The sequence below is a fragment of the Xyrauchen texanus genome, chromosome 40 (assembly GCF_025860055.1).
Source record: "Xyrauchen texanus isolate HMW12.3.18 chromosome 40, RBS_HiC_50CHRs, whole genome shotgun sequence".
Lineage (NCBI taxonomy): Eukaryota > Metazoa > Chordata > Actinopteri > Cypriniformes > Catostomidae > Xyrauchen > Xyrauchen texanus.
Window position 1 is genome coordinate 4,298,039 of NC_068315.1, and position 23,496 is coordinate 4,321,534.

At 38.4% G+C, this 23,496-nt stretch overlaps 2 protein-coding genes across 8 annotated transcripts in view; one reads left to right on the forward strand and one right to left on the reverse strand.

Moving 5' to 3' along the window:
* The window catches only part of LOC127633233 (BCL2/adenovirus E1B 19 kDa protein-interacting protein 3-like), a 35,980-nt gene extending 24,483 nt beyond the window's left edge, over positions 1 to 11,497 (reverse strand). Inside the window, exons 1-7 of one of the 2 annotated variants that reach the window (XR_007969184.1) lie at positions 11,131 to 11,497; positions 10,984 to 11,036; positions 8,351 to 8,519; positions 6,949 to 7,027; positions 6,614 to 6,720; positions 6,347 to 6,496; positions 3,869 to 5,044 (exon numbers count right to left, since the gene is read on the reverse strand). Coding sequence is in view for 1 of the 2 variants with exons in the window: in XM_052112169.1 (XP_051968129.1) it covers positions 5,002 to 5,044; positions 6,347 to 6,496; positions 6,614 to 6,720; positions 6,949 to 7,027; positions 8,351 to 8,519; positions 10,984 to 11,036; positions 11,131 to 11,306 (777 nt within the window). In the remaining variant the exon portion in view is untranslated. Of the gene's footprint in view, positions 1 to 3,573; positions 5,045 to 6,346; positions 6,497 to 6,613; positions 6,721 to 6,948; positions 7,028 to 8,350; positions 8,520 to 10,983; positions 11,037 to 11,130 lie in introns of those variants that run through there. The other variant, XM_052112169.1, reaches the window with a different exon arrangement.
* Positions 11,498 to 13,577: 2,080 nt separating this feature from the next.
* LOC127633831 (janus kinase and microtubule-interacting protein 3-like) overlaps positions 13,578 to 23,496 on the forward strand; it is a 49,036-nt gene continuing 39,117 nt past the window's right edge. For 5 of the 6 annotated variants that reach the window (XM_052113168.1, XM_052113169.1, XM_052113166.1 and 2 more), the window contains exons 1-2: positions 13,827 to 13,959; positions 22,131 to 22,369. In XM_052113168.1, coding sequence (XP_051969128.1) covers positions 22,235 to 22,369 — 135 coding nt within the window. In that variant the 5' untranslated portion in view covers positions 13,827 to 13,959; positions 22,131 to 22,234. Of the gene's footprint in view, positions 13,607 to 13,826; positions 13,960 to 22,130; positions 22,370 to 23,496 lie in introns of those variants that run through there. The other variant, XM_052113165.1, reaches the window with a different exon arrangement.

The window sequence follows — 23,496 nt, forward strand, 5'->3', positions numbered from 1 at the left end:
TTTAGATTCAGTTTTCATTTTGGTATTACAGTATTTTCTTTGTTTATTTTGTAAAGGGATTCTACCGCCTTAATTCTGTCTGTATGTCCTAATCATTTTCGCCCGGAAACCTTGAAGACTATAATCTCTTCGAAATCTCCATTCACCAATGCAACACCCTTCAAAACCCTTACCTACAATCCTCCTCTCCTTACATGCATTATTTTTATTTTAGCACTCCATTTGTCCGTTTATGTGCTGCTACGGTTCGTGCGACTTAGTATTTTGGACACTATTAGAGACATACGGTCAGTGATGACGTCGTAAAACACTCAAATTAAAAACGATGTGTTGAGTGCCTCTTTTAAAGCTATAGTTCACCCAATTTTTCTTATTTTTTTATTTATTTACACATTTTGTACCAAACCTATATTACTTTTATTCCATGGATCCCAAACAGAGATATTCAGTCACCATTCACTTTCAGTGTATGTAAAATAAATAAATAATGCAAATGAACTGAATGGTAATTGTTCATGCCTAATATCTCACTTTGTGTTCCACTGAAGAAATAAGTCAAAATAGCAATTTGGAACAACATGAGGGTGAGTAAATTATGAAAGGAGTTTCCTTTTGGGGTGAACTATACCTTTAAGAAAAAACTGGATTTCTTCCAGTCAGTCAAAGCGAAGCAAGAACCGTGTGCTGATTTTGAGATACTCCTTGTAGTGTCAGTTCCTGTGCAAAAGAAAAATCTGGATAAGAAATATATGTATCTAAACTGATTTATCTTGCATCAGGACATGGTTTTAAGAAACTGGTGACAGTTTGTGCTGCTGAGTATTGACCTGCACCACCAAACTGATGTGAAAATGACAAATGTAACTTAATGGTTGAAAACTAAAAGTTGTTGTAAAGCTGATTGTGACTCTCTTTAAATCTAGGAACTGATAGGTCGAATAAATCATCTCACAGACCTTGTTCCTTGTTAAATGATGATGATGCTAACATTGTGAAAGTGTACACATGTTTGATTATTTTTGACCAAAGTTAAATAAAATTTTAATTGTGTTTATCTGAATCAATACTCTGCCCAACACTTATTTAAATGATACTAAAAGCCAGGCTTTTTTGGAACTAGCTTACTGCGAAGTGTGTATATACTGTTTCCAATGTAGTCTTAAATCAGTAGAATTGTTAGTGTGTATTGTGTGTGGATATGCATGCATATGTATGTATATTAGTACTGTGCAAAAGTCTTAGGCAATTAAGAGGTTTCACAAGAGCATTTGTCTTAAGATGGTTATTTATATCTTCAGCTTTAGTGTGTCAATAGGAAATATAAATGTTAGACTCCCAAACATTACTTTTGCAAATAGAAAAGATTGGAATAGAAGAACAGGAAGCCCTGCAACAATGTCATGGCCCCCACAGAGCCCGAACATCGTGTTAGTCTGAGATTACATGAAGAGACAGAAGCAATTGAGAAATAGAAGAACTGGTGAATTCTCCAAGAAGCTGGAACATCCTATCTGCCAACAACCAAGGAAAACTGTCCAGGTATACGTAGGGGAATTGGTGCTGTTTTAAATCAAAGGTGGTCATATGGAATATTGATTTAGCTTTTTTATTTTTACTGGACTTTGTATGACATTAAGTGATAAATGAAAACTATTAATGGCATTATTTTTGTATATGCAACATTTTTCATGAGTGCCTAAAACTTTTGCACAGTACTTATGTGTGTGTAATGTATATATACACACATACTCTGGTGGCCAAAGTTTGGAATAATGTACAGATTTTGCTCTTATGGAAATAAATTGGTACTTGTATTCACCATAGTGGCAATCAACTGATCACAATGTATAGTCAGGACATTAATAACCTGAAAAATGACAATTTGAAAACAAATTTCAGAACTTAAACTTCTTCAAATAGTTCTCATCAAAAACTGGCATTCTAGCTGTCAGTTTGTCCAGATACTCGGGTGACATTTCACCCCACACTTCCTGTAGCACTTGCCATAGATGTGACTGTCTTGTCGGGCACTTCACACGCACCTTACAATCTAGCTGATCCCACAAAAGCTCAATGGGGTTAAGATCCATAACACTCTTTTCCAATTATCTGGTGTCCAATGTCTGTTTCTTTGTCCACTCAAACCTTTTTGTTATGATTTTCTGTTTCAAAAGTGGCTTTTTCTTTGCAATTCTTCCCATAAGTCCTCCTGAGTCTCCTCTTTACTGTTCTACATGAAACTGGTGTTGAGCAGGTAGAATTCAATGAAGCTGTCAGCGGAGGACATGTGAGGCATCTATTTCTCAAACTAGAGACTCCAACTAGTACTTATCCTCTTGTTTAGTTGTACATCTGGTCTTCCACATCTCTTTCTGTCCTTGTTAGAGCCAGTTGTCCTTTGTCTTTGAAGACAGTAATGTACACCTTTGTATGAAATCTTCAGTTTTTTGGCAATTTCAAACATCATATTGACCTAATATTGACCTTAAGACATGCTAGTCTCTATTGCATAATGTGGCATCTCAAAAACAAACACAAAGACCATTTTCAGCTTCACATAACTGGTAATCAGAAGGTTGCTGGTTCGAGCCCCACAGCCACCACCATTGTGTCCTTGAGCAAGGCACTTAACTCCAGGTTGCTCCGGGGGGGGATTGTCCCTGTAATAAGGGCTCTGTAAGTTGCTTTGGATAAAAGCGTCTGTCAAATGCATAAATGTAAATTTAACAAACCAAATAGCTTTTAGCTGTGTTTGATATAATGGCAAGTTATTTTCTAGTACCAAATTAGCAATTTAGCATGATTACTCAAGGATAAGGTGTTGGAAATGGGGCCTGTCTAGATTTGATAAAAAATTACTTTTTTCAAATAGTGATGGTGCTGTTTTTTTTCATCAGTAATGTCCTGACTATATTTTGTGATCAGTTGAATGCCACTTTGGTGAATAAAAGTACCAATTTCCTTCCGAAACAGCAAAATCAGTACATTATTCCAAACTTTTGGCCATATATATGCACCGTATATTAGTAGAAAATACAACTATTTTGCATTTTTTAACCGATTTTGTCCAAGGATAGCAACAACATTTTATTTCACAGATACATAGCAACGCTTTCTCAAATGAATACTTAATCAGTTTAAAAATTAATGATTGGTATTTTAAATGATGATTATTGAAAAACACCATTCTGTTGTTGAAATAATTAGCTAACAATATATTTTTAATTGCATCATGACTCACTGCACTAATTTTTTAGCCTATTTGTAAGATTTACATAATTCAGTTTGATAACAAAATTCTACTCAATGAAATATAATGGAATTTACTAAATTGAAAGGCATAAATCTTAAAATACTTTTTTTGAGCATATATTTTGCAATTAAAATTAATCAAGGTAATAACTGGTGTAAAAGTAATGTTCATACTTTGTATTTAACATTAGTTCAAATGAACTATCTTATTGTAAAGTGTTACCATATTTAACAAAGTCCCCTTTAATATCACTTAAAATTAAATAATCTTTGAATCCTTTGATTAACAGGCATTTACAGAATCCAAGACAAACGTTACAGTTGACAAACATTTATTTCTGTTCCCTCTGTTTAGAAAGAAACAACTTTGAAATTAACACGTACACTGAAAATGATTTTTAAAGCCTACAAAACATGCACAAATTTACACAGAAAGTCCCTTATACTCCCTGCCTGATTCATGAACTGTTTAAGGCAATCTTTGGGCTGGAAGCCTGATCGTTCAAATACATGATTTCTGAGTGCAAACTTAAACAACATTGGTAAATACACATCTCACATCATCTTTAAATATTTTATATCTTATTTCATATTTTGTAAATGAAATATTTCATACCTTATTTGTAGATAGCTGAGGTGAGCTGATATGGTACATCTTGGCTTGTATTTTTAAAAATAAAATGCAAAAAGAAATTTGCTGTTGACAGCCGTTGTATATACTGTATAATACTGAATACTGTCAGAGTCCCAAAGCAAATGTGCAGTTTGGCGTTCAAAGAATTATAAATGCAAAAACAACCTCAAGGCACAAAGAAATGTTGCCTTGAAAAGATTTTATCAAATGTTGAGATTTAGTATAAAGTTTGATATGGGCTATAAAGTGGGAAAACTCCTCCCAGTTCACAATCTAATGCTTTGTTCAGACATGCAGCAAAAATCTGATTTCACCCCGTGAGCCAAAAAATTTACTAAATATTAAAAAAATCACGTTTTTACAAACCTGATTCAAGGTATATCCTGATGTGGTTTTAAATCTTATTTTTATAGATTTATTTATTTATTGAATGCATCTCAGTCTTAATCACTGATGAGATAATTATAATTTTTTTCTTTCATTATGTAGTGAATGAGTGAACAAAATTGTATTTGGTCGTTCGTCTCTCATGAGTAGAGGAAGAAAAAGATTCTGTCCCCTCTTTCCAGTCTCTGGGCATTAATCCTTATGCAACTGATGACAGTAGATACACTGGATATTGACTACACTGTCAGAAGAAAAAAAAACAAGGATCTGATTTGAACTCTTGAACTCAGTGTGAACAGTCAGTCCTTCAAATCGGTATTGAAAAAACTAATTGAATTTATGTGCAGTGTGAACAAAGCCAACATTTCAGGGACCACATCAATGGAGTTCTCATTCCATTCAACACTTCCAGAGTCTTGGTGCAAGAAAATGCAAAATGATGAGGATGCAGCACATCTAATTATCTGCCTATGAGCCTAACATGATCTTCCCGTGCAGTGACGGCCCTGTAATGAACTGGCATCATTATGGGCCACAGAGGAACAATGGGAAACGCCAGTGGAATACACAAGGGGAAAGCGAGGCAGCGTGACCCGCAGCCAGGGAGAGGACGTGTCATGTGACCTTACCCTATCTGCATCTGCACAAGCACTGATTCAAGACAAAGCAGCTGAGATGGTGAATGTGTGGATATGAGATTTATCTTGTGTTTTTTTTCTTCTGTTCCCTTAAAAGGTGCCAGAGGTAGTTAAACGCCTTCCAATGTACACCCTAAAAAGTAAGAGAAAAGGGTGTTTTTTAGAAAAGACTGTAATTGATCGATATTTAACATGTATAACAAATAGTAACATATTTCTGTGAATTTTAGTATAAATATATCTTGAAAATAACTCTTAAATCTGAACATATACAGTGGCCCCAAATAGTATTTGGACACTTAAGCCATCTTTAACAATGTAATCATTAGATAAAGTATCAAATGAAGTGGTATTTATTTTAAAAGAAAGATGTTTTCCCAATATTTCACAAAAATAAGTTTAGGTGGTTTTAAAATTAGGGCTGTGAATCCAGCCTGGTCTCATGAAATTTCCATGAACATTGCAACGTTTTGTCAGAACTGAAATTACGTGCTTCGTTACACGTTTGGCTGCAGTTTAAAAGTGAAATGTCCAACGGAGGGCACCAAAACGGAGTGAAATGAGGTTGTAATCCGACGAGGTTTTTAAGCTGAATTTGTCTCCCTGATGAAGGGCTGTTTGGGCCGATATGCATTGGTGCTTTTTTAAGATGTAGCCCCTATAATGAAGGATTTTACTATTGAAATTCCACATGAGTGCCTTGATGTGGATTTATGTTTCCATAATTTATAATTTTTTTTCATATAATAATTCAGATAATTAAAACAGACATTACATAATTATGGCAGACAAGTAAAGCATTGATTAGGCAATACAAAAAGTTGCATTATAATGCAATATACAGTATTGTTTATTTTTCGTATCATTGTACAAGCCTACATTTGTCTACAGACCACAGCAATCAATTTTGCAATTTAATTTGTCAGTGTGTCCGAGATAGACTTAAGGGCTTTTTCTAAAGATGCGTGGATATAAATGCTTCCAACCTTCGGATGAAATGTTAAACCAAGGTCCTGACACTCTCAAAAGAGTAGGGGTGTAATCTCAGTGTCCTGGCCAAATTCCCCCAATTGGCCCTTATCAGTTATGGCCTCCTAATAATCCCCATCCATTACTTGGCTCTATAACTCCACTATCTCCTCTCCACCAATAGCTGGTGTGTTGTTGAGCATACTGGCACGCTATGGCTGCCATCGCATTATCCAGTTGGATGCTGCACACTGGTGGTGGTTGAGGGGAGTCCCCTGTTCACTGTGTAAACCACTTTGAGCGTAGTGGCAGAAAAGCGCTATATATATGTAATGTTCATTCATTCATTCCATGCTTCAGAGGGACACTTTTGGAGCATCTCACTTTGGAAGCGTTCCATCATAAACAGCATTTTTAGGATGATGTGCTGAAGTTTGTAAGGTTAGGGTTTGATCAAATTACTCACCCAAGACCCACAGCAAGGATGTGTGAAAGGACCAGAGAGGGCAGGAATACTTTGAGGAATTCTGCAGAGAAGATCCCTCCCTTCTTCATCATACTGGTGTTCCTCATGCTGAGAGTGCTGGAGCGCTTCGGGTGCCTCAGCAAAAACTCCCTGCAAAGACATTTACTCTGTCAAATACTTGAGTGTAACAACTAACATCATGTTAATGTTATGATGTATGTTAGGATGTATTTGTACATTAAGATGATTTTTAAAAGTTTCAGATACTTGGGCGGGAGGTTTTCGGGTCGACTCGACCAATCCCAGATCCAATCTGCGTTTTTCTTCATCAGAATCTCCACTTCTTTCCTCCGCTCTAGATAGTCTTCCTCTGACTAAAACCAAACCACAACAAAACAATAAGACTCGGAACAGATAATTTCTTGTGTTGTATTATTATTATTATTTTAGCTATTTGTCTGTAAATAGCCACCATGAAAGGTCTGATAATCCTGGTTACAGAAATTCTTCATGACAAACTCAACAGTTTAGATACTGCACAAGTAAACCAAAGCATGTTATAGTTATGTCATGGTAAGGTAAAAGCTGCTGCTCATAAACACCTGTGAGCTGTTTTTTTCTCCAGAGCTGTGAACCTCTGAGCCCCTGCGCAGATGCAAAGGAGTCTGAGATCTCGGAGGACTGGTGAATAAAATGAAACAGCATTTATTATAATCGACCCATGTACCAATTTAAAGGAATAGTTCTCCCAAAAATATAAATTATCGTTAATTTCTCATCCCCGTGTTGTACCAGACCCATGTGCTTTTTTTTTCGTTCCATGGAACACAAAAGGAGAATATTTGAAAAGATTCACACATCACTTTTCCATATCAATGGCACACACACACACAAATTACAAAGCATCACAAAATAACAGCATGTAGGCTTGGAACGACAAACTGTAATGGTGAGAAAATTTTATAATTTTCATTGTTGGGTAAACTATTCCTTTAACATCTTACAATCGTATGCTATTCTGCAAGTTGCAGTACCTTGCCAGAATGAACACACCATCGTAGTATTTAAACATAAGCAATACTTTCAGTACTGTTTAAGCAATATCACACGAGCAAGAGTCCGATATGGCCCTCCATCAGCACTGTTGTGATTCGGCCACAGATCGAGCACCATAGGTAATTACACCAGTGATGATGTAGGGTCATATAGCACGATTGCGAGTGTGATATTGCTTATATACAACAGTTCAATGAACAATACATTTAAAAAAATTAGAAAAAAATGAGTACGGTAATAAAAACGCATTTGTGCATGGAACTATTTTATTACGTGACCGATCAGAATCTGCCGTTGCTGGTTTAAAACAAATGATGCGTCCAAGTAATTCAAAATGTTCACTTCAGATATAGTATCACTGTGCAGTTTCTAACAAAGTCATTGGCTAAACAAGGATAGACGGATGGATGTGTCTGTGTGTGTGTGTGTGTGAGAGACAGATGGAGCGTGCCCAATCAGAGATGGTGTCAGCTTTCTGAAGGTCAGCTTTCTCAGTGGAATATAGTCATCCAAGCAGGGTATTCCTCTCTATTTCGGGGTAGCTGGTGTAATTGGTAAATGGTCTGCACTTATATAGCGCCTTTTTAGGCCTTAACGGTATTCAAAGCGCTTTATGTTGCGTCTCATTCACCCATTCACACACACAAACACCAATGGCAGCAGAGCTGCTATGTAAGGTGCTAGCAGTGTCTTGAACCTAATCTTGCCCGATGACACTTCGGCATGTGGAGTCGTGTGGGCTGGGATTCGTACCACCAACCCTGCGATTAGTGGCCGACCCGCTCTACCAACTGAGCCACAGCTGTCACACCATCGGTGCTCATGGAATGTCTCTCGTCCAATCAGATTCAAGGACCGGAACTAACTGTTTTGTATATATATATATATATATATATATATAAATAATACACAATAGCATATGATTGATTAAAAACTGGTCATCCTGACCTGTCATATGGTAAGCTTCCCCTCGAGCTGCTCCTGCCTGACTCGTGCTGAGCATCCAGCAGCATTTTCTCCAGATCTCCACTTGGAGCAGTACTACCAGCCTGTTCCTCAGCAGCTCCTTTAGACACGTTGCTGCCTCCATTATTAAAATGCAGCTCCACCCACGAACCTGCAGGCAAAAGCTAAATAATTTAAGGGTATAAGATACTAACCTTTCTTACTGTAGTTCTTACAGTACTATGTTGAATGGAGGTTTAACAATTACAGTCTAACTGCTTGTTTTTGGAGACCATTGGATGTTTTTTATAAATTTTGTATTTTTTTTGCTAACACTTTACTGTAAGGTTCTATACATTAACAATGAACAATCTTTTTTTCAGCATTTAGTTATCTTGGTTTTTATTAATTTATAAATATACTAAGGTTCATTGTTTGTTCATGTTAATTGATAATGCATTACCTATTTGTGGCAGGGCGGGGCCGGGGGGTGATTCTACACACCCGGTCCCTCATCAGGCTAATCAAGCCTCCGAGAGGGATAAAGTCCATCTGCGGAAGATGGTGCGGGAGAGAGAGATAGTTCACGGGCAACTGTCCGTTATGTGTGTGTGTTTTTGTATTTTGTTTAAGTTTCTCATTAAACTATTATTTATATTGTCAAGCCGCTTCTCGCCTCCTTGCCCATCTAAATCCCTTTACACTATTGTTAATGTTACATAAACAACTTTTAATGAAAAGAATGTATTAGTGTACAGTATGTAGAACTTAATATTAACCAAGTCTAATAAATGCTGTAAAGGTAATGTTCATTGTTCAAATGGTCCTCAGTGTTTATAATGGGTTACATGGATGGATGGATGTGCAGACAGGTGGACAGACGGACGGACAGACAGATAGATTCATAAAACTTTTTCAATTAGGAATATATACTGTATAAACCAATCAGCCACAACATTAAAACCACCTGCCTAATATTGTGAAGGCCCCCATCATGCCACCATAACAGTGCCATTCTTCTCACCACAATCGTACAGAGTGGTTATCTGAGTTACTGTAGACTTTGTCAGTTCAAACCAGTCTGGCCATTCTCTGTTGACCTCTCTCATCAACAAGACATTTCCATCCACAGAACTGCCGCTCACTGGATGTTTTTTGTTTGTTTGTTTGTTTGTTTGTTTTTGGCACCATTTAGAGTAAATTCTAGAGAGTGTTGTATGTGAAAATCCCAGAAGATCAACTGTTACAGAAATACTCAAACCAGCCCATCTGGCACCAAAAATCATCCATGTGATTATCTAATCAGCCAATCGTGTGGCAGCATTGCAGTGCATAAAATCATGCAGATAGGGGTCATGAGCTTCAGTTAATGTTCACATCAACCATCAGAATGGGTAACAAATGTGACATGATTGTTGGTGCCAGACGGGCTGGTTTGAGTATTTCTGTAACTGCTGATCGCCTGGGATTTTCACACACAAGTTAACACTCTAGAATTTACACAGAATGGTGCCAAAAAAAAAAAAAAACATCCAGTGAGCGGCAGTTCTGTGGATGGAAATGCCTTGTTGATGAGAGAGGTCAACAGAGAATGACCAGACTGGTTTGAACTGACAAAGGTAACCCTGTGGTGAGAAGAATGGCACTGTTTTGGCAGCATGAGGGGACCTACTACACAATATTAGGCAGGTGGTTTTAATGGTGTGTGTATGTGTGTGTGTGTGTGTGTCATTAATATCAATGCTTGGGTCTGTGAAGATTAATAAGAATCCATGTCTGTACCAGTATTGCAAGCAAAACATGTCATAACTTGCTACATAGTTTATTAGCGTAAATGTTATTATCATGACCCATTCAAAATGGGTTAGGCATAACAGAGCGAAAATAATACCGAGATCAACCGCGGGTATACCAGCACTTGAGGCTCGACCATCAACCCAGATGGGAACAAAAAAACAGAGCTCTATAAATAGCTCATGAACGCTAACATTGCGTCCCGAACGTCAGGCCATTTTTCCCGTTCATCATCCAATGAAATTAGGCCTGTGTTGCCCCCACCTCCTTTCTCAAGGGAGTGCGGACGTGAGTGCATTTGTTCGTTTATGTCTGCATTGTGACGCGCACATCAAAGGGAATTCAAATTTGAAAGAACAATTCGACGGCGCCTCGATAAAATACTCATTGTATCCATAAAGTACTCATGAAAACGATTTCCTCCTTCATATACAGTATATGCGATTATATTTTTATTATCGCAGCACATGCGTCATACCTGTGTTTTTACATTGACATGCTTCTTTTTGACACATTTCATGCACGTGTAATTTTAACAGCCATTTGATGAGTTTAGGTGAAAGTGGAATTTGAAGCACATGGCTTGACAAAATGACACGATCCCTCATTTAGGATCTGACTGCCTATTCATAATCTGCACAACTCGGATACACTGTAGTAATATTTTGTATACAGTACTTATTGTTTTAGGTTTAAAAAAAAAAAACACATGCTGTAAAACTGAAATTTGAATTTATACAATGTTATTATTTTAAATTCAGTGAATCGGGTTGTGTGGGAAAATACATGCATGAAGGCACACGTTAGCTCTTGTTGTCTATACAAACATTACAGCAACATACCCTGAATGTTTTCTTCGGGTGCACTTTGTGTCTCGCTCGACATTTCACGTTCCCTATAGATTAATCAAACCGCAGAAGATGATTCACGTCCGTATAAATCCTTTAAATGGATTCGATATTGTATAAAAATGCACTGCACAGCCAAACCTTTCCAGAGGCATGGGTTGTTTCACTTCCGAAATGAAGTTTTTCCTAGATGAGAACTGCTCTTGTCTATCAATTCTGGATGTCCACCAGCATGAGGATTCATGTGACAGAATTGGATCGGGATCTTTATTCCACGAATTCACACAGCTGCTGGTGATGCAACCAGCACAAGTCATATAGATGTAAATATAGGGCAGACAGAAGAATGACAACAAAACTGCACACTGGCACACGGGATGCCAGATTGTGCAAATGCTTCTCTATGTTGTTGCCAGATTTCTGTCAAAACCTCCTCCAGGTTTTTCCACTCCATCTTTGAATGTGTGCCAGTCAAGGGTGTTAGTTTTAGCCTCAGTTCAGGCACTAACCCCTCTGGTGCATTGCACACAAAATTGGAAAACACCCTCTCAAGTTAGTAAGTGTTCATTTGATTGGCTGGTTTGATAGTGTATTATCAGTCTGCCTGGAAACAGTCGCTTTCGCATGGTTCCGTGTTGATACAACGAGCACTTTTGAGGATTAATTTATCAAGGATTTGCCAAAGTTTGCCAGATTATACCTAAAATGTTTTAAAGATATTCTGATTTTCGTTCAGACCTAGTTCCAGATCAAAATCACTGAGGGTGCTCCTGAAAGCACACTTGTAGGACCTAGACTGGTTTGGTTTGAGGCACCTAGTAGCGAGTAAAGCAAAATCATAATCATAACTGCATATTCTGCTTGTTTACTTAGTTATGTCTGTGAAATACTCTGTACTGGGCTTTTTCTGCGCTATACTACGTCCACATAAATTATGATACATTTGAAAAACTTTTTTCTCTATGATTTGGCCTTTCACTCATACTAAGACTGCATTTTTGTCCATGGAAAACAGAGCTCTCCCAAGTGGACAAATTTAAAAAAGCCATATTTGCCTCGCAGTGTGGACCGGGAGAACAGAGATATTGGAAAATGATGATGAATTTGTTGTCATGTGATCAAGTGTGATCCATTCAACCCAAAACAAACAAGATGGTGGCCTTGTATGTAGAGGCATTGTTGTGCTTGCTATCCACTTTGATAGTGTTTTTAAAGATTAATGTTACTTTGTACAACCTTCACATTCGTTCAATGGCGGCGGGGAAATGCCATTCATAGATAGACTTCTTTAAAGTGTGTAACTGTGGCACTTTCAGATTATTGCTATTTTTGTTTGAGTGAGCCGATATAGCAACTTTGGCTAAACCAATGGAGTGAGTTTGTAGAGGGATGAACTAAAATAAATTAGTATTATTATTATACAACAGATAGTTCCGGTCCTCAAATCTGTTTGGACGAGAGACGTTCCATGAGTACTGATGTCTTAAACCATCAGCACTCAGACACTTTACTGTTTGTATCACTCCCCCTGGTGTTCGTGCCGTTCTAAACTAAAGTGTAAGAGCAGCGCAGATGTGTAAAAGAGCTAAATGTGTGTCAATTTAACTCTGTGACATGTATATATGTGTGTGTGTATATATCATTTTTTTTATATTTAAAGATAACTATGTATAATTACATATTGATATTAATATGTATAATCTTTATATATTGAATTATTGTTTTATGAGGGGCTTTCTCAGCAAATATTTGTATATGCGATTAATTGCGATTAATTAATCGGGACACCATGTAATTAATTTGATAAAACATTTTAATTGATTGACAACCCTAATATATATATATATATATATTATATATATTCATGTTACAATAAATGTAATTTGTTAAATATATGAAATACAAATACTTTTTGGATAACCACAATATGGTCACCCTACCTACAAAGCATAAATTGAATACAGATTCATGCTTATATAATTTACTTGCTTGGAGAAGAATTATAAAGTGAGTGAGCAATTTTGGGTTTGAGTCAGGTTGGGCTTAACATTTGATGGTACCTGTCGGGCCGGGCCGGGCCATGCCGGGTCAGGTTGGGACACACAGTCTCTGACACAGGCCAGAATCTACTAGTGGTGCAGAAATGACTTAACTAATAATTTAATGTACCTGTTATTAGGTTCTTGGCTCTCTGGCGCCATCTGTATGGTTGGAGGACCATTCACTGCCAAAATAGAACGAGAATGTTGGTGTGCACTATTTTTAAGCCATGCTCAATGATGCAGTTTCTGTGATAGAGATGCAGTTGCAGTACATTTACCAGCAGGTGGCTACAATAGCATTCTGTCTTTAAGTGTACCCCCCTCTCTCTCTCTCTCTCTCTCTCTCTCTCTCTCTCTCTCTCTCTCTCTATCTCTCTCTCTCTCACACACACACAAACCCGGGATAGAAGCCAGGCATACAACACATCCAGCAAAACTGACAAATCCTAGTGCGTGTGTGCACGCCTGCGCATATGTGTGCTCTATGCATGCGACTGTCTCTATTCCTCCCCCCCTCCTCTCTCCTGCCGGCATCATCCTTGCTCTCCAGCAGGGATGGGGAGGGAGTGTTTATGGTAAGTGCTTTAAGCCAGCTCTCTCTGTATCTTCAAAATATCTCCTCTAAAAATCAATATTTCCCACAGTTCCTCCATTTTTCATTCGTTATTCCCATTTGGAGCTATTTCTGGTGATACATCATTACCGGCTCCTGCATTACTGAGGATCCAGGCATCTGCGCATATTGCAAGCAGCCTGCTATGCTGTGGATTCAAGCATCTTCTTGCATGGAATTCAGGGCATGACAACATGCATCACTTGTCGTTTCAGAGCATGTGCTACGACTCATACGGAATGATGGAGGACCAACAGCTTCCCGGATAAAACCTGCAGACTAAAAGAACATCACATCTCAAATCATGCATTTAAGGTTAGTTGCAATTCTTATGCATTGAATTCTAATCAAATCAAGGCTTGCTGTCCTCACCTTTTTGATTCAACCAGGGAGACATCAATTGTGTGATTTGTTTTAGACTTGTGTGATTACAAGGTAATGATCCTGAGCTCGGCCTGCTGTCTGAGCTGTCAATACGAGCTGCGTAATACCGGTGCGAAGGGGAAATATTTATCAAATGATGCTGTAGCAGTTGCAGCCTCACTTACGCAGGATGTTATAATGTCCACAGGCGGTCATGTGCCCACTGGGACATTTGTTGAAATGTTCCTTGAGGGCCATCTGCAATACACACACACACAGACACTTTCTGCTTAATCTATTTTCGTATGCCTGGCAGAGAATCCCAGCACAGGTTGCATAGGTTGTTTTTAGTTTGAAGGCAACCGATGACCAAATGTTCTGTTCTTTTGAACATGCATTGGTCTTTGTCAAGGGGATGAACTCATTGACTTTAGACAGGGAGGTTTAGCAAGGCTGTTTTGGAAGTTTTTACCTTCACACCCCTGTTGGTACAGCTTACCGTGTAAATGATAACTGTATGTTCAAAGCAACGACAAGTGATGCCTACGTTGAGTTGCTAATAGACACATAATGGAAAGAAGACACAAAATATTTACTGGATTGTCACTTTGTAGATTAATTGGTCTCCAAATGCAGACAGGTTTCATGGGATGTCATTATAAACTATTATAATAACAAATGAGAAATTTGTGTCTTTCTTTAATTTGTATGTTATCTCTTCTCATGCAAATGCGAGTCGTGTTTTTTTTATATAAGAAACATAATTTATAGTAATTTCTTTGATATTTAAATACTTTCTCCTACCCTAGGTTAATGTGCAAACACAACTATAAGTAAGCCATTTGCAGGTTGATTTCCCTCAAAAAGTAGATTTTTGATATTCCTATGTTTGTTTGAGAATCCCGACCAACTTGACATAGAAAAATTGGCTCAACCAATGGCATGAGTTTGGGGGCAGGACTATCTTTTTGGCTGACAAATGGAAGCCAAGAGAGTTTTCAAGAAACCATAATTTTTACAATTCCATTTGGAGATGCTAGTTACACAGAAATAATAAACTATACCTTTAATTAATGTGAAATAATGCCCTCATGATGATGATGTAAAAAATTATTGTATACAATTATTCAAACCCCATCTAGGTCAGAAGCCTGTATTAATGCTCAATCTCCCATTATGATTAATGCTGCCTTCACATGCAATCGTAATTATAGTACATTTCGTACTCTGTGGTCGCACATAAACGCCCCCTCAAGTCATAATTACGACTGGGAAACTCAGAGGATGAGGAGCGTACAGTTTCAATAGTGAATAATGGTTTTTATTCATTTTTCTAATTGCAGCTACCATATAATCGCTTGCCTTTTCAGTCAAGTACATTTACATATGTCAGTACCTATTTGATCATTGTAGATCTTTACAAAGAGAAAATAGCATGTATTTGATATTTGAAATATTATTATTTGGTCCCCAATAAATGTGCATGAATGAACATGGCGTCGTCCATGATTCCGACAACAAAGCACTTAAAAGAGACATGCTCGAAACTTCATAACTGAGCAGCATAATTCCGGTAACACGTGAAGGCAGCATAACATTTTGAGACCAGCTACACCTTTTTTTCTCATTCAGTTTAGAACATATTGCATAAAGTGTGCTGAGTCACTGTAATTCAGTCAGATTGGAGGCTTCATGTTCCAGTTTAATACTATGGAAGTAGGATTACCCCAACAACATGTTGAAGTGTTGTCCCATGGAAATACTGAATCCCTGGAAACCAGTGAAGGGGGGCTTTTACGCATGAAAGGATCTCTTTGTAAAGTGGCTTTAAAAGAGATGTGTAGCACTCTGCTTTGTCTGTATTTTCCTTTCTTTGTCATTTTATCTATGTTGGAATTAAAGTCATAGAAATTGATTAGAATTCACAGAATTAAAATTTTCAGTGAACTACCCCTTTAGTCTTAGACTTCTACCTGTGACAGTGTTACATTTACATTTATGCATTTGGCAGACACTTTTATCCAAAGCGACTTACAGTGCACTTATTACAGGGACAATCCCCCCCGGAGCAACCTGGAGTTAAGTGCCTTGCTCAAGGACACAATGGAGGTGGCTGTGGGGATCGAACCAGCGACCTTCTGATTAACAGTTGTGTGCATTAGCTCACTACGCCACCACAGTGTTGAATTGTTATCATTAGTTTAGGCCAATGGGTAATCTGCATCCAGGAAAGAGCTGGTGATATTTATGTAGATTTGATTCTTTGATAAGAGCTTAGTAAGGGTTTTGGCAGAGGAAGTCATAAGTGAGCTGTACTTCAAACCTGTCAGTAAAGCTGCTGTACATACGAAAATTGCTTTTGTCTTACCTACTGTTCCAGCATTCAAAGCAATAGGACAAGACTGAAGTTGTCTTTCATAATTTAAGTGAGATTCTTGTAAAGAGAAAAGGAAGCATTTCCTACTTCAGTACACATACTTGCTTTGTTCTCTATCACACTTTGACAAGGACCATGCTAATGGAAATATGAACTACAGTACATAACGTCAGTATGGATATCTAGAGAGCTGGGTGGCCAATATCTGATGTAAAGAAATTGTGACGATGAGGAGGAGGGCGTGGCGTGAGGGTGCACAGCCGGTGCTGAATCAGATGATCAGCGGGAGAGTGAGATAAAGGGCAGCCGGAGATGCCAGTTCGAGGGAGAGGGAGATGCATGTAGCCGAGAGCCGGAGGAACTGCTGCTGTACACCGAGAAGTGGAGGAGCAGTTCTGTCCGCCAGGGGTTGGAGGGCTTGCTGCCGTCTACTGGGGGAGGAGCGAGCTGTTGTCTGCCAGAGGGAGGAGCGGTTGAGGACCGGGCAACAGCATCCGGGAACTGGCGAGAAAGTTTTTTTATCTCCTCTCTCTCTGTGTGTGTTAAACGCTCACCCTTTCCCTCTCCCCACACCTCCCCTCACCTCTCCCCAGGTTCCCAGGAGGCAGGGTGGACCACTGGTTGACAGAACAGCCGGATCGGCAGGGTCTCCCCTCCAGAGATGGCCGGGCCACGCCCTCCGCCTCGTCACACTCCTCCCCTTCCCGATCCGGCCGTTCCGTCAACCGGTGGTCCACCCCGCCTCCTGGGAACCTGGGGGAGAGTTGAGGGGAGGCGTGGGGAGAGGGTGTACGGCCAGCGTTGTGTAGGATATTAGGTGCAGAAGAGCAAACAAGTGCTGATAATATGACTTGAATCTAGAAACCCAACCTTTTAACCCTGGAATTCCTCAATGTCATAAATTAAAAGATTCTGCTTGACCAGGAACCAAGAAGTCTCACACCTGGCCAATAAAACTAAAAAAGGGTCTAGTCCAGATAACGCATGACTTGAGAACTTGTCTGCAAAGAGACCCTAAGTGCAAAGGTTGCAGGCAATAAAAGACAGAACACACTCCCTGGAATCCCCGGGAAATTCTTAAAACTTACTCTGTTTGTCCTTCAATATAAACCAATTTGCTACACTTAGACTCATCTGATCATGAGATCCTTGTGATCATTATTCTACAAAAAGCAGCTAATAAGGAATGAATGAACATTTCACACAAAGTCCCAGTACTTGTGATTTAACCCTCTAAAACGTATAGAATGCATTTGGACCCAAAATGTACACAATACCTAGCCTTGATAGATAATTCTGAAAATTACTTTGACCTTTGATTACTTTTATAACTGACAAATTCATAATTATAGCCTGATGCACCTTTTAAAATATGTGTAGTGATGTGTAATCACTTATAACTTACAAATAGTTAAGTATTATCTTTAATCTTGTATTATTCATCTCATTTTACTAAGAATGGTAACTATTCAAGGCTTAGCCTGATAATATACCCTGACAATCAGGTTTCTCATGATGTGTAATGTATTATCCATGTTGTAAAACCAATGAATTAACCAGTATTATTTGTGATCAGGGATTTTAATTTTTTGTTATTTACACGTATAATAATCATGAAAGTATGTCATATTTAGTATTTAAATGCTTGCTTGTTTACATAGAGAATGTTGATGACAATGAATGTCATGTCTCTTGCACCGTTTTCAAGATATAAAAGTGGGAAGTTTGTAGGTATCCTCCACACAAAGGATTGTAAATCAACTTTGAAAAGGACAGACCAGTTGACCATTTGACTCTGAAATGCCACTTCTGATTGGCTCAGGACACATTTGGGGTGCAGCCAATTTCAGCTCAAAGGTTTCCTACCAAGGAAGAACTCTCTCTCTGCCTCCTCTTTTCTCTTGGTCTCCTCTCTTCTTCAGCTCTCTTGCCTCTTCCAGTTCCTCTGCGCTCTTGCCCTCATGGCTTGCAGCCTCCGTGCCATGTAGAATCCAAGGAAACTCGGGACCCGAAGTCCCGAGGAAGCCTCTCACTCTCTGCTCTACGGTCCACACACCCAACGGGAGTCACAAGTCCTCCTTGTGGAAGGACTCGCTTCAAAGCCCGCCTCATCATACATCGAGACAATAACTATCAACGATCATTACAGTCCAAGACATTGATGGAACAAAGTTTCTACAAAGAGCTAAAGAACCAAGCCATGCAAGGAAAAGCAACACAAGGAAACGCAACGACACGCAAGTACATCTCCGGACTTTTGCTCAAAGTGCTGGTGTATTAGTTAAATACTTACTTTAAATCATTATGTTGACTGTTCAGCCGGTTTGCGCTTCTCCTTGCCCATCCTTTAACTGTGTGGCAGGGTGGAGGGCGGGGCCGGGTCGTGATTCTACACACCTGGTCCCTTATCAGGCTAATCAAGCCTCCGAGAGGGATAAAGGCCGACTGCGGAGGATGGTGCGGGAGAGAGAGATTGTTTACGGATTTGTCCGTCGTGTGTGTGTGTGTTTGTCTTTTTTTTAAGTTAGTTATTTCAATATTATTTATGTCATCAAGCCAGTTCTCGCCTCCTCCTTTCCACTGAACAGCATTACAAACTGTCACACAGATAAACGGGAGAGTGGGGTTTGGTTGTCGCATGGGGAAGTTGTCAAGTATTTTCAATGTCATAAATTGCAACATTTTATCAATAACAATTTTTTTTTATTTTGTTATGCATAGTTTTATGCCTCCTAATTGTGTTCGCTTTTTTTCTGCTGTAAAATGTTTAATGCATGTAGATTTTAAAAGAAGCATAGATTTTGTTTTGGCAGTTGTTTTAGTAGGTTAATGGGGCAACATGTCATCCCAACCCCTAAAAACAGTGCTTCTTTCCAAGTCAATAGTGAGATAGGATTTTTTCACACTGGGTCATCTATAAAGCACAATAACAGCGGAAAATATTGGAGTGAAATCCTGAACAAGCCAGTCAAAATGTTGTAAGATTCCTCTCATCTTTTGGACACAATCTGTAGTCTGCTGCAATGATCTGTCAGCTAAACAGCTGGGGGAATGGTAGGCTACTTTGGAGATTAGATGCAGATTTGTAAATTGTCAAATTATTAAATATTTTCAATTCTCCCAAAGACAGATACACTTGTCTAGACAGAATGTCCCTTTCTGGAATCCAGGCTGCTCTACCTACAAGCATAGACATTTTTACATGTGATGTGATGTATCCATATTGCACAGTTTTGTTGCTTTATTACCTGGTGGTTTTAAGTTGTTTAGATAAAGTTCAAATTAATGTGGATTGCATAGCTCAGATAATTTGGTGTTTGAAGAATTTGATAAGCAGACTGTTGGTATCTTGCAAATCTGAGCACAGTCTGAGATTTTTATTTGTATTTATTTTTTTAGATCTTTTCTGATGTATGTGAGATGTCTTTGTCTTTTTTTTCAGGACAAACTTTTAGAGAAGCAGAACACTTCAACAAAAGCCTCCATTTAATCGTATTTTCTCTCTAAGACAAAAAAAAAAAAAAAAAGATATAATTGAGGCAGGAGACTTCAACAAGAGTCTCCATTTGATCTCCATTTACAACCCCATTAAATTTGAGTTGTCTAGGAGAAACAAATTAGATGTTAGAGCAATCAAACTTGAGATGATTTATTGATATAATCTGAGTCGGGTAGTCTGATCAGAAACTGATCCTTGATTAATCAGTGTTGGCCAACAGGGACGTAATGCCAATAGTGACTATTGCTGTGTTTACCAGTGCTTGGAATCATTAGTGTTCCTGGTTAAAATGCACATCACGTTTGTGAAAATCTTTTTGTTCTGACAGGTCAGGATTTGAAAGTGAAAAGTCACGTCAGTTAAAAGCACACAATTACAGTTCAATTTTATCTGGCAGAAGAGACAATGATGTTAAGAATACATAGCCATGACATCATAAAGTACTGCCCCTTCTAGCTACTTCACTGAAATCTCTGTGGAAAACAACCTCATCTAACAACCAAGTAACTGGAATGGGACATGAGCTACTTGTATGTATGTATGTATGTGTGTGTGTATATATATATATATATACAGTATATGTGTGTGTGTGTGTGTGTGTGTGTGTGTGTGTGTGTGTGTGTGTGTGTGTGTCTATTTATTATCTTGGAAATAATTTTAATATATATTTTTAATCCAATTTTGTATGAAAATTTCTTAGCATTTGGCAGTCCAATCAAGTAATGAGTCATAAAGAGATGTTAAAAATTACAGTTGCTATTATTTCTGGTTCATTCATCACACTGGAAATGGAAAGTCAAGTCAAGCTCATAGTAATGCACTACATTTTGGCAAATGTAGTAAATAATTTTGCACATATTGCATAATGTGTACAGCTGAAATAGTAAGAGTAATATGGCAGTATGCTATTAGAGAACAGCTAAAAAAAAGGCAGCAAAAATATACTTTGCAACCTTTTTTGTAGTTTAAAATGTATGACTATTGCTTCTGGAGAATGTTATTAATGTTTATGTAAAACTATATGGCTCTGAATGTTTGCCACGGACATTTATGCAATTCATCAAATTAGCAATATCACAAGATTAGCTACTTGTAGAAAATGATCCACCGACAAGATATCCCCCTCGTTCACTATGTTTATTCTTTCTCACGGAGCGTCTCTGCACCTGTTCATCATCATCATCTGCCTTTATGTCAGCAGTTTTATCTGGCAGAAAACACAGTCACTCAATTTATATTCAGAGTTAAATATGACCAAGTCTTTGTTTTGAGAGCTGTGACTTCATACATTTATGGCACAATACCACTGTGTGTTCCATTTCCTCTAGTCTTAAAGGTGAAATTAGTCTTTTTTTTCAGTGTTAAAATCTTGTATGATCCCATTCCAGCTCAATATTCAGAGACAACTAAAATTAGGCCATTCATAGGCTGAGTTTCCCCTAGATGTTTGTTGGAGCATCACGACCAGCCAGATACAGCAACATTTGCCCAACCATTGGTGTGAGTTTGGGGCGGGACAATCTGTTTGTCTGACCACTGGAAGATAGGGAGAAGTTTTGGGAAACCATTTGTTTTATTAATTTTTTATTTGTGGGAGATTTTTTTACCCCCAATTTGGAATGCTCAATTCCCAATGCGCTTTTAAGTCCTCGTGATGGCATAGTGAGTCGCCTCTGGGTGGTGGAGGACGAATCCCAGCTGCCTCCACGTCTGAGACCGTCAACCCACGCATCTTATCACGTGGCTTGTTGAGCGCGTTGCACGGAGACATAGCGCATTGAGCATCCACTGCGGCATCCACACTCAACTCACCACGTGCCCACCGAGAACAAACCACATTATTGCGACCACAAGGAAGTTACTCCATGTGACTCTACCCTCCCTAGCAACCGGGCCAATTTGGTTGCTTAGGAGACCTGGCTGGAGTCACTCCCTGTCTAAATGGGATTCGAACTAGCGAACTCCAGGGGTGGTAGCCAGCGTCTTTACCACTGAGCTACCCAGGCCCCCCTGTGAAACAATTTTTTAAATTATTTTTACCTAATTATTATTATTTATAAATGTTTTTGTCATTCCTTTGTGACGTAAAGGTGTGTATTTGTCAAACCATTTCATGTGGTTTTTATTTTATTTTTATTTCGGCCTAAATTAATGTTTAATGCGACAATTAAAATAAAAATTAAAAACTGTCATTTTCCTGTATCTCAATGACATCGTGAAACGTTTATGTTTCTCTGTGAATTTCAGGTGGGTGGAAGGATGTAGCTGAGGAACAAACGGACCAGAATCTTGACCAATCACAAACTAGGGTCATCCCTGAAAGGGGCGTGGCCTTTGGACTACTGACCAACATGTCCAAGAAAGCACCCACTGGGCGGCGTAAAGGGGAGCGGCTTGAAGCCATGGCAGCCTTGCAAGTAGCCAATGAGGAGCTGAGGGCCAAACTCACAGAAATCCAAATTGAACTGCAGCAGGAGAAGAGCAAGGTTTTATTCTAGAGCTTTTTCTGTTTGTGCTTTGGTTTCCCTGAGGTTGAAAACATACAAAAGTGTCTTTTATTTTATTGCAATTCAAATGTATTAGGCTACTTTGCTGCCATATTGTATGGTTTTATTGCATTCTGGTATTAAATGGTTTCATTACATTTGGTCTGGAAAGGGCAATTTTTAAATTCTGGTTAAAAGACATTTTTAGCTAAGCTTAAGTTAAGACCTATATTTTTTAACTACAGCAAATCATTTCAACAGTTAGTAAACAAACAAAAAAAAACGTGTTGATTGAAATACATTTACAATTGGGGTGCATTGCCTGATAGACTTCCATTGTAAGTACATATATGTAAATGTGTCTTTTTGTGTACGGCTGTATAACTGAAAGATTTATTTACTTTAGAGTTCAGCCTCTGATAGCCATCTTGATGTGGCGCATCTTCACTAAAAGTGCTTTTAATTCATGTCCTGTATTACGTATGTGGCTCATACAAGAGTCCAGTCAAAGTAGGTTTGTAAAGAATAATTAATGGTAGCCAATATAAAGTACATTTAGAAATATCCAACAGGAATCTGATCTGCAAAATGTAATCAAAGTGGAGATTCTTGCTGTGTATGAATCCAGAAAAAAGGCAGTATATGGAGGTAGGAGGGTATCAAAACACTACCAATAATTGTGTAACATGCTACTAAGATGCCTTTATTTGGTATTTATGTATGTTTCACTGCCAGTGAGATCCTTCAAACATCTAAGTACGGTTCGGCGATTGGATAAAAGAGCGCTTGACAGTAAATAGATATAAATATTAAATATTGCTTGGTTATGTCTAAAACTTCAGAAAATTTCAGATATTATAAACCCTTTGCCTTTTAAGTCATCAACTGACTTTTAATTTTTGTTTAGTGGATTAACATACTATATAATTTAGCAACTTGTTTAAAATCTGAAAGTCTGGCCTATCGATTAGATGCATTTATTTTGGATTTTATAGCATTTAGACTAATAAAGGAACCCTAAAGGTGTGAGATTCAACGAAAGCGGCACTGATGAAATTTACTGGCTCAAATCCTGGTGTACTGATGTTTGGTGCAATTTTCCTTCATGGCAAAGTCATGAGCCTCGC